An 11977-nucleotide genomic window follows, 5' to 3' on the forward strand; every position below is an offset into this window, starting at 1 on the left:
CAAGTATCAGGGGGTAGCCGTGTTAGTCTGTATCTACAAAAACAACAAGGAGTCTGGTGGCACCTTAAAGACTAACAGATTTATTTGGGCATAAGCTTTCGTGAGTAAAAACCTCACTTCTTCGGATGCATCCGAAGAAGTGAGGTTTTTACTCACGAAAGCTCATGCCCAAATAAATCTGTTAGTCTTTAAGGTGCCACCAGACTCCTTGTTGTTTTTGTAGATACAGACTAACACGGCTACCCCCTGATACTTGTTCTAAAGACTCTACATTTCCATCTTCATAACTGTGGGTCCTTCCATTCTGCCACTGATGGCAGACTTGATGTCCCATTTATCTGCTACCCCTATGACCATCTCTGCATTAACCTTTGTCCCATAAGAACTGAAGAATGGCCATACTGGGTCAGACCAATTGCTATCTAGCACAGTATTGTGTTTTCCAATGTGCGGTACTTTGCATTTATCAACATTGAACTTCATCTGCCATTTTGTTGCCCAGTCATCCAGTTTAGTGAGATCCCTTTGTAACTCTTTGCATGCAGCTTTGGACTTAATTATCTTGAGTAATTTTGCATCATCTGCTTTGCCACCTTACTGTTCACCCCTTTTTCCAGAATATGTTGAACAGGACTGCTCTTGATACAGATCCTTGGGGGACCTCATTATTTACCACTCTCCACTGTGAAAACTGGCCATTTATTCTTATACGTTGTTTCCTATCTTTTCACCAGTTACTGGTCCATGAGAAAGCCGTCCCTCTTATCTCATGATGCCTTACTTTGCTTAAGAGCCTTTGGTGAGGAACCTTACCAAAGTCCAAATACACTATATTCACTGGATCATCTTTGTCCATCCCCTCAAAGAATTCTAACAGATTGGTGAGGCATGATTTCCCTTTATAAAAGCCAGGTTGACTCTTCCCCAATGAATCAGGTTCATCTATGCATCTGATAATTCTGTTCTTTACTATAGTTTCAAACAATTTTCCTGGTACTGACGTTAGGCTTATCAGCCCGTAATTAGCAGTATCACCTCTGGAGTCTTTCAAAAATCAGAGTTACATTAGTTATTCACCAGTCATTTCGTACAGAGGCTGATTTAAGTAATAGGTTAAGCACAGTTGTTAGTCTGGCAATTTCATATTTGAGTTCCTTCAGAACTCGGGTGACCACCACCTGGTCCTGGTGACTTATTACTGTTTAACTTATCTATTTCTTCCAGAACCTTCTCTACCAACACCTCAGTCTGGAACCTAAAAAGAACAGCTGGAACCTTCCTCATATCATCTGCAGTGAAGACTGAAACAAATAATTCATTTAGCTTCTCTGCAACAGCCTTGTCTTCCTTCAGTGATCCTTTTGCACCTCGATTGCCCACTGGCCCCATTGATTGTTTAGCTGGCTGCCTGCTTCCGATGTACTTTAAAAAAAATTGATGTTAGTTTGTCTCTTTTGCTAGTTGCTCTTCAAATTCTCTTTTGGCCTGCCTAATTATACTTTTACACTTGATTTGCCAGAGTTTATGCTGTTTTCTTCGGTAGGATTTGACTTCTAATTTTTAAGGATGCCTTTTTGCCTCTAACTACCTTTTTACTCTGGTTAGCCATGGTGGCATTTATTTTATTTTTTTTTAATTGGGAATATACATTCAATTTGAGCCTCTATTATGATGATTTTAAAAAGTTTCTGTGCAGCTTGCAGGCCTTTCACCCTTGTGACTGTTCCTTTTAATTTCTATTTAACTAGTTTCCTCATTTTTGTGTAGTTCCCCTTTTTGAAGTTAAATACTATTGTGGTAGGCTTCTTTGGTATTTATCCCTCTACAAGAATGTGCTATGATCACTATTACCAAGCAGATCAGCTATATTTACCTGTTGGACCAGATCCTGCTCCAAGAATCAATCATTAATGGCGTTTAGAAATTTTATCTCTGCATCCCATCCTGAGTTTACGTATTCCCAGTCAATATGGGGATAGTTGAAATCCCTCATTACTGGGTTTTCTGTTTTTGTAGCCTCTCTAATCTCCTCACCATTTCACAATAGCCAACACCATCCTGATAAGGTGATTGGTTGTATGTTACTACTGCTATACTCTTATTATTCAAGCATGGAATTTATATCCATAAAGATTTTATGATACTGTTTGAGTCATTTAAGATTTTTACTATATTTGACCCTATGCTTTCTTTCACATATAGTGCCACGCCCCAGCCAGCACGACCTACTCTGTCATTCCTATATATTTTGTATTCTGGTATTACCATGTCCCATTGATTACCATCCTTCCATCAAATTTCTGAGATGCCTATTATATCAATATCCTCATTTAATACCAGACATTCAAGTTCACCCATCTTTATATTTAGATTTCTTGGATTTGTAGACAAGCACTTATAAAAATTTGTCAATATTTAGTGGTCTACCTTCATGTGAAGTAATTGAATGGTTCTGTTTTTCCCTTGACTGTTTCTCTTCAACTCTTACTTGTACTTTATAGTAAAGAGGAGAGAATAGAAGTTGATAGAGTATCTCCTTTAAGAAATCTTTCCCTAAGGGATGTGTCTTTCCTAACCATGTGTTCCTCCACACCTGTCGGCTTTCCACCAATCCTTAGTTTAAAAACTCCTCTACAACCTTTTTAATTTTACATACCACCTCAATGCATGGAGTGCCCTAACTGAACTGGTTCCTATTTAAATTCCTCCTGAAAACCCACTTTTAGGAGGACAAGAAACTAGCTGAATAAGTCCTCTACTTACCTATTTCACTTATCTCATGAATGAATTGCTTCTTTATATGAAAGGACAGGCTTGAATGCTGGGAGAGAGATGTAAGGATACTAGAATTGAAGCTGAAAATTGGGATGTGGGAGGATGAGGTTGAACTGTGTACAGAGAATGGGGAATTTGGTGTGTTTAACTTTTAAAAACAACAACAAAGAAACGTAACTAACAATGCATGCTGTCAATTATCTACACGATCATCTTGCCTGAATGATGGCTTCCTCAGTATTTGGAAAGCTCCTACCACATTTTGGGTGCTACCAAAATCAAAGTAAACAACTTTATTTGTAAGTGTTATAGAAAAATAAATCCCAATGACAACAAGAAATCTTTAATTTTAATGGAAGAAAGAATATTTCCCTTTCTCTCTTTTGCCTTTAAAGGAGAGAACTGGCTGAGAGAGGGGGGAGTGGTTGCTACAGAGAGATGAGAAGAACTTTAAGATCTAGATCTCTCTTTGAGGAAGATGTTGCATTTTGACAGAGAGTTGTTGGCTCAGGGACAGTAACTAAGCTATCTTCAGCAGCAACTCTGAGTCTTCTTGTCTGACCCCTGTTGTGAAAAGGCAGGGACAGCCAGAAAGCTGCTCCTTTTGCAGGCAGGCAAAGAGAGACAGCGGCCCCATCTCAGACTCAGATATGCCATCTTTCAAAGATCCTATTATCAGAAGAAGAGATACTGCACTGGCAGATCCCTTAAGTATATTGGCACAGCATTACTGCTGGAAAGGGGAACCCCTTCCTCATAGCCACCCATGGGATAGGGATGAATGGGGCAAGATTCTGAAGGGGCATTTGATGGGGAAAGGAGATCCAGTGGTGGGTTCAATGGAAGCACAGATGTCTTCCCTACTACCATACCTTGACCTTTACCATTACCCCCATGGTTGCTTCTGAGTTCACTCACAATTCCTCAAAACGGGCGCTTTGCTTCAAGTTCACCCTTCAGGACGCAGTCCCCTGGAAACACTTATTACATTTGTCATGGTTACAGGGCTAGAGGCATCTCTGGCCCCTCTTCTGGTCTCACTGAACAAACAACCTTAGATGTTAAGGCTCATGTCTTCACCTCACCTAGGATGGAATCCCACAATTCTTCCACTCTTAGATCAGGCCTTGGGCTGTACATCAACCTTGATTATTCAGCAAGTCCTACTGGGCTGAGCACCTGCAAGTCTTCCCTTCTGGAGCATGTGACCAGTGGTTAATACTGGTGACCAGACAGCTGTCTCACAAAGTGCTTTTTAATTTTAACAGCAGGAACAAAGCACTTTAAAACATTAAAGGATCTATATGCATGTTTATCTTACCCTCATCCCCACCATCCAACCGTCAAAAAAACCCACAAATTTATTCTGTTTAAGACAGAATCTTAAAAGTTTGAAAATCCAAAATGTAATTAACATTTCTGTTAATAAAAAGATTAAGGTTTGCTAACGGTTAGCTTAGCTTACACAAAATACCAATTAGATTTACAACTCTCTCTTCTGCCAGATAAAAGTTAGTCATTATTTATTAAATAAAATTTAATCAAAGGAAGATCTTTCTTGTTGACGTTTTTTAATTTTAATAAAAAAGACAAATTGGCGAGTCCTACCTTGTGCTGCTGTAACCACCTTACTAGATTCTTCAACTGCTGGTACAATTTTCAGATAGTCCTGGTCTTTATTCCAAAGAAATAATTCTCCTGTTGTAACTATTCCTGCCAACCAAGCACCTGTTTTCATAGGGAAAAGACTTCTTAAATTGTTTTACTATAAAGTATTTAAAATGATCTTCCCCCATTTTGTCTCCAATCCTGCAAGTATCTCTGAACTAGCAGATCCTGTGCTTGTGTGGAGACAGCTACAGTATCACAGCCTTTTACAGTACTGTATGTTTCTAGATTGTTGCAATCTTAAATGAAAACAAAAATTTGAATTGGAACTTAAGAAAATACTTAACCATTTCTTGATGTTGCTAAGACGACAACATTTTTCAACAATGATTGTAGTCGAGGAATTTTCTTCTTTGTCTTTCCTGATAACAGGTTAATTTCACTTATACATTTATCATCTAAAAGAAAGATAGATTCTTTTTCCTGTTAAAAGGAAAAAGGAATATTTCAGTTTTCAAAAATGATACTTATTATTTTCTATTTTTGCCTGAAAATTGATGCAGATATAGATAACGGTGTTTAAGACCAATAGGGGGAGGGGGAGGAAAAAAACCTTTATCAATTAAATGCAAAAGGCTAACATGAAATTCACGGTTAAGCATTCAAAAATCATGCAATGCTGAAACAAACTTTAACTCTGCCTTTTTTAATGTATCCATTACAATAAAGGGCCAAATTCAGCACTCACTTATGCCAGGGTTGAATCTGGCCCATCATTTTTAATTAGCCTGATCCCACAATCCTTTTTCCCACTTACCTGATTAAAACTACTTGCCTAGAAGATGCAGGATTAGGCCCTAAAGATCTGATCCTATGTCTCTGAATTCAAAGGGAGTTTTGCCATATAGTTCAATGGAAGAAGGATCAGACCCTAAACGGTTACATACTATCTCTCAAATGATACAATGAAAGAAAGAAAAATTCTACCATGTTAGGTAACATTTGAACATATGAGTAAAGATTCTATTGTAATGTATATATGCAAGAGAGGAGCGCTAAGGCTATATGTTCAACTTTGCCTACAACATTTCCTGGCTACTAAATGCGTAACCATGCAATATTGATATTGTTTTAAATTAGTTTTATACATAATTTCATAAGTTGTTTTAAAAGAAAAAAGGATACAGTAAACTCATGCCCATCAAAGTCATTAATAAACTGCGTATTTGTTGTACAGGTGCTAGCTAGCTAAAAGGCAGTAGTGTCTGTCACTATAGCAGGTTAAGTATACATTCCCATATCTGTGCATATATATACCCTTATAAATGTATAACTAAATAAATCTTTAAAGTAAAATAAGCAACTTCCACTCCTGGCTCCAGGCCCTTGCTATCCCTCATAGCACATTATTACAAGAATGTCAGATACTGAACGTAGGTCAGAATAGTTGAGTTCTGTTATGGTTGTCCCAGGGGAGGAATACAATCCCAAACATATTTTTTAGTGCATAACACCAAAGAATGCCAATAGGAATTATTATAATTAAAAAAAAAAAAAAAACCCCTCTTGTGAAGCATACAGCTATCAAAAGATGTCTTCCATCAGGTATTGTGAGCAATACTGAACCTTTGGAATGAAGTCAAAATGGCAGCAATAAATCCAGTGATTTGTCTTGGTGCTTCTAACTTAATAACAGTATGGCACTTCTAAACCATTCCCTGAAGTTTTTGTAAACTAAGTTGCTAAATAACTGCCACATAATCAAAACTACGTTTAATGTACAGTTAGGTTTAAATAAAAATCTACAGACTCTCACCTGTCCCAGCCAGGAGATTCGAGGCCAAGGTTTCCTATGTTTGATACATGTTGAGACTAAAACATCTAACTTGATCTCCATGCTTATTAGCACTCCTGGTAATCACAACAGTTTAAAAAAAAAAAAAAGGAATGGAGGGTGGTCTGCCAACATACCTGTAAAAGATTGAAAACCAACATATTTTTTTCATTTTAGTTTTTGGAAGATACAAATTCAGAACACAATTTTTAGTCTCCACATACTACATAAACACAAACATAATTCCTAAGCATTTTTATTCTCAAAATAAACTGGACTTGTGGATTATTTGCATTTGTGAAATACATTTTACTTTTTGGGCCCATTTTATAGTATTAACAGGTGACATGATTTCTGGTTGACAAAGTATATAACCAACGTAGGCTAACTATGCTTAGCTAAACCTTGGCTGTTCTAGCCCTATGCTTAAATACCAAGCAACATTAGTAGGTTGCAGCACAGAACTCATCTGTATCAGAATTACCATGATAGTACAATACGATTGCTTAAACTCTATGACATTTTATGGTTCCACATAATACTCACTGAACTGAAGTAATCTAACTAATGTAAATAAATGAAGGCAGCACATGTAAGTAAAGGTGGAAGCTGTGAAGAAAGGCATATAGATAGGAAAACAATATCTTGATAAGCAACAGTACTGTGTAAAACTAAACATCATAGGAGTGATTCCAAACAACTCAAAATCAAAGATGTACATTTGTATCGAGAAGCAGACGCTAGCACAGTTCATTATTAACAGGGCCCTACCAAATTCAAGGCCCATTTCGGTCAATTTCACAGTCACAGGATTTTTAAAATAGTCAATTTCATAGTTTTAAGTGTTTACATCTGAAATTTCAGTGTTGTAACCCTGGGGGTCCTGATCCAAAAGGGGGTTGGGAATTTCCACCCTTACTTCTGTGCTGCTGATGGCAGGGGTACTGCCTTCAGAGCTGGGCAGCCAGAGAGCAGCAGCTGCTGGCCAAGCACCAAGCTCTAAAGCCAGCGCCACCGCTAGCAGCAGCACAGAAGTGAGCGTCGGAGGGTCTGGGTGAGGGAAAGTGTTTACCATATCTGTGGGTTTTCCCAGCAGCCTCCCGCCCGGGTCAGGAGCTGACAGCTGGAGGCGCAGCCTCCCGCCAGGTTGGGAGTGTCCTGGCCAGCATCTTTGCAGCTTCCTACAGCTGAGGGAGGTTCAGAGAAGTGGGTTTGACCCAGCTCTGGGAGCAGTCTCTGCATGGGAAGAGTAAAGTCCTGTCCCTCCCCAGCCTGGGCCAGGACTAATAGCTGGTACCCAGCCCATGCTAGGAGCCCCTGGCTGGGGCACCCCCAGCCCAGTCAGATTTCACGGTCCATGACGTTTTTCACAGCCGTTAATTTAGTAATGCCCTAATTATTCATCTAGCACAGGATCCAGAGTGAGGCACACCACATTCCACAATGTAGCCTCATCTTTAATACAGTGACATGGCCCTCTGAAACAACATATCCCACGATGTAATGCTTTGATCTGTATTACCAAGGGAGCTGCTCAGATGAAGTATTACATGTAGAAGCCTATCCTTTCAATAGGCTGCTCACATCAAGACAACATGACTGTGTGGGGCCACATCCAATTAATAATTGGTTGTATCTTTATCCCCCTCTAATAGCTACAGCTAATGGAGTTATTCTTCTAGCTCAAACAGTACAGAATCATGGTTTGAGCATTAAAGGCCCCATAATCAAACTCTGAGAATGACTCAAATGGAGAATTCAAATGATTCAAAAATCTGAGGATGATCCATTAAAACAGTGGCACATCAATATGGGGCTTGGATAAGCATCTTCAGACATGGGAACTAGGTAATCCAGGCCAACAGAGTGTAAGTCTTTGTTGATAATTTAACATAAGAGGATACATGTTTACTACAGTTGACAGCTAGCTGAATCAGTATTGGATATAGTTTGAAACAATATATTGGATGCTGGGACCCCTTGTCTTTATTCTGTCATATTGAACGTGAGCGTTTATATGGTTTGAGGTGTCGCACGCTGGGACCTATCATGTGTGCTGATGAACTGTATTTCTCTCCTGCCTTCAGTATAAGATAGCACACTATATACCAGAATGCATCAAGCAAGGGCCTCCTGCGTTAAAGACAGCACATCACACCAGAAAACTCAGTGTCTCTGCACTGCTCTGTTGATACAGAAATTATTGGGTGAGGTTTTTTGGCCTCTGTTGCATAGGTCATACTAGATGATCAGCATTTTAATTTTAATTTAAAAACAAATTTAAGCATGGTTCCTTCTTGCTTTAAAATCTATGCACTGGAGAGTATGCACATGACTTAAATTAAGGTGGAGTAGAACAAATATGAAATTAAAGAATCAGAGTTAGTTTAAGTTTGGTTAAGGAAATACAAGTATTGTAAAGAAAGGCCCTGACTAGCAAGTAAAAGAAAGGCCTTCAGAATAATGAGTTACAAGCCCAGAAGGAACAAAGTAGGGAGGATGCCTGGTTCAAAGAGTAACTAATGACATAAAGGGAAGTTTCTAAAAAGAAGACCTGTGACTGCAGATGGTTTTAAATAAGACAAAGAGACTCTGTCTTAGAAGAAGCAATATGGACTTTCCCACCCCACATACCAGTGTTACCTCAAAATTAGGGCATACTCAACAGAAAAACTGTTGGTTAGCAAGAAGGATGGGAAGAGATAAGAGGAAAGACCTTGGTGAAAAAGGAAATGGTCAATTTTATCTGGATCAAGACCAGAAATAAAGGCAAACTGCCCAAATTGTTTTTTAGCTTGTTATTAATTGGCAATGTCATCATTTGTTGATGGGTACAAAAAAATCATCTATTTAGAGTTCTTTGCCAGACTCTATCTGATCATGCTTGAGCACACCAGGATCAGACAATTTGGCTAGGTTCGATCTATTTGTAAGATGCTTATGAATATTTTGTTATTGTATTGCAGTGGTGGCCAAACTTTTCCTGTCACGCTCCTCCTTACGGTTAATGGAATTTGTCCATGCCCCCCTTACTGCACAGCTGACTGAGCAAAGAAGCTTGGGTTGAAGGCAGAGCTGGGGGCAGAACCAGGGATGGGGAAGGAGCTGAGGTTAAACATAGAGCTGGCCTGGGGGCAGACAGGGAATGAGGGCAGAAAGGGGCTGGAGGTGGGATAGAGCTGTGGCTGAGGCCAAAGCTGGGCTGGGCACAGATCAGGGGTTGAAGTGGAGCTGGGGCTGGGCTAAGGGCAGAGCTGGTCTGATTGGTGCGCCCTCCCCACCCCGCATGAGGGCTGTTCCAGGCCCTGCCACGTACCCCCCCCCCATCCTTCTGCCACATCCCCCCCAAAGGGGGCATGCCCCACAGTTTGGGAACTACTGCAGTATTGGATATAGTAACTGCCTAGTTTTTTAGGATTTTAAAGCTATTGTATAAAATACATTTGGCCTTTGGAATGTATGGTTAAATTAAGGTTTGGTGGTCTCCAATATTAATAGTCATAATTCTAAATATTATGGATAATTTCAACAAATGGTGAATCATGTGCTAAGCCTCATTACCCTCCTCCTGAAGGCAGAAGAGGATGCACTGTTCAAGGTCGCACCCCACACCAAAGATAAGGGCATAACACAATCTTGGTCAAGCTACCTTTGCACTGGTGCATATCACACCTACCTCCATGTTGAAGTAGAGAAACGGTATGTTACATGCCAGGCCCTATTGCCTCAACCTCAAAAGCATTGGGGGAAAGGGTGTATCGCATGCTGGCGCTGTTGCCTCCAGACTAAAGGGGTGTTACGTTGTAGTGTTGAATATAAGGGGATACAATGTCCCATCCCCGCATCGAGGGCCCCTCGCCCCAGCTCACTCGCCTCGCGAGCTGTCCTCACAGACACAGACGGGGGCGCAGCGCGCGGAGACGTCCTGTGGTCCCGGAGCGGTAACGGCCGCGGGGCCCGGGCGGGGGGTGGGGGCTGTCCGGGCGCTAGCAGCACAGAGCGAGCCGGCCACCTTCGACCCAAGTCCCCACCGCGGCCCGATCCCGCGGAACGAGCAGCGCGCTGCCCGTCCCACACTCACCGCGTTTCTGCCCCGCACAGCGGCTGCGCTGCGGGCCCGGCTACAGCGGCGTCCGTCCCCGCCCAAGTGCCGGCTGCGTCCAGAGCGAGAACCGGGAGCTGAGGGGACTGGAGTGCGCAGCTGCGGGCGCGCGGGAAGGGGAGTGACTCCCTCCGAACTCCTGGTTTGGGTTTGGCGCCCGTTGGGTCCCGGCCGAGCCTGCTGCCCCCACGACCCCAAGCTGGATGCGCTCCCTCAGGGCCCTGTGCTGAGAAAGCGGGGCCCGCCGAGGACTAGTACGAGCGGCGCACGTCCGCGGGAGCAGGCCCGGACTGTTGCGGTGCACACGCCCCAGCGTCCTTCCCTTCAGCTGGACGTTAAACAGCCATGTAAACAAACGCGCCACACAAGCGGTAGCTCCTCAGCTATAAACCTTGCAGCAACCCCTCCCCTGCTTTTCATCTATTGACAGTGGCTGGTGTGTAGCTGCTGGAACAATGTGTACAGGGGGGGTGTTGATAGCTATTGTATTGAACAAAACTCTAAACCCGCTGTATGATGGAAACTACTTCAAATCAGGAGGTCCTGCTTCACCCCGAGCACCTCTAATTCCAGCATCTATGGGCTGGTGTATTTGCAACAGCAGACTTGGTTTACCTTAGCCTATCTGCAAGCGTTTTGCTCTGAGTCTGAAGTAAAAGGTATGAAAGAAAAATCATTCAACCAGTTGTTTTCCTATTTTAGTGATAAGCTATATTTTTTAAGTTATAATCAATCGTATAATAGGATGAGAGCTACCACTGTAGAAAGCTACCCCCAGTCTGCATTTTCCTTTTTGTATAATATCACATACAGATGATTAAATATTATGACATACTATACTTTAGATAAGAGAAGGAAGCTCAGATGCAGCATATTGGAGTTGCAGCTAGCAAGGGATGTGAAGGGTAACAAGAAGGATTTCTACGGGTATGTTAGCAACAAGAAGGTGGTCAGAGAAAAATGGGGGAGGCAACCTAGTGACAGATGATGTAGAAAAAGTTGAAGTACTCAATGCTTTTTTTGCTTCTATCTTCACAGACAAGGTCAGCTCCCAGACTGAGCTGCCCTCAGTGGTGAAAGAACAGGTTACGGACTCAGGGATTTCCCTACACCCCCCTGAATTTCCCCAACACCACTCCCCCAGTTTTGTGAAGTAGTTACATGCAGTGTTGCCAATTTAGTGATTGTTTGAACATTTAAATTGAAACATTAATGCACACTTTAAAAGCATATAAAGTGTATGATAAAATACATGTATCTGAAAAAGTATATTAGATCTGAAAAGTATGAACATAGACTAGTTTCCTTATACAGGTTTTGTTTTTATGACAATGTCAGTGCATTCATTTTGGTGATGTTGGCCAACCTAATAATTTCAGATTATGATTTGTAAGCAAAGTCTAAATGAGCTCTCCCTGACAGCTAGTAATGAGCTGGGGGCTGGGAGGAAAGGCTTCAGGACCAGAGTGTATTTACATTCACACCTAATCTACCTAGATATCCAGCAAACAGAACTGTGTTACCCAAATGATAGATTTTGGCTGGGGTTGGGTTACAAATCACATAGGAATGAGGAGGAATGAAATGTTGTTGTTCTTATTGTATGAGTAAAGGGCAGTAGAACTGTACTTCACCTGTGCTGATTGAGGGCATCAAAA

General features: G+C 41.4%; 1 protein-coding gene across 2 annotated transcripts in view; it reads right to left on the bottom strand.

The window, feature by feature from the left end:
• The window catches only part of CPLANE1 (ciliogenesis and planar polarity effector 1), a 171251-nt gene extending 160818 nt beyond the window's left edge, over positions 1 to 10433 (bottom strand). Inside the window, exons 1-4 of one of the 2 annotated variants that reach the window (XM_034773138.1) lie at positions 9894 to 10043; positions 6200 to 6354; positions 4731 to 4866; positions 4384 to 4503 (exon numbers count right to left, since the gene is read on the bottom strand). In XM_034773138.1, coding sequence (XP_034629029.1) covers positions 4384 to 4503; positions 4731 to 4866; positions 6200 to 6280 — 337 coding nt within the window. In that variant the 5' untranslated portion in view covers positions 6281 to 6354; positions 9894 to 10043. Of the gene's footprint in view, positions 1 to 4383; positions 4504 to 4730; positions 4867 to 6199; positions 6355 to 9893; positions 10044 to 10298 lie in introns of those variants that run through there. The other variant, XM_034773137.1, reaches the window with a different exon arrangement.
• Between the last annotated feature and the right edge of the window lie 1544 nt (positions 10434 to 11977).

The sequence above is a fragment of the Trachemys scripta genome, chromosome 6 (genome assembly GCF_013100865.1).
Source record: "Trachemys scripta elegans isolate TJP31775 chromosome 6, CAS_Tse_1.0, whole genome shotgun sequence".
NCBI lineage: Eukaryota > Metazoa > Chordata > Testudines > Emydidae > Trachemys > Trachemys scripta.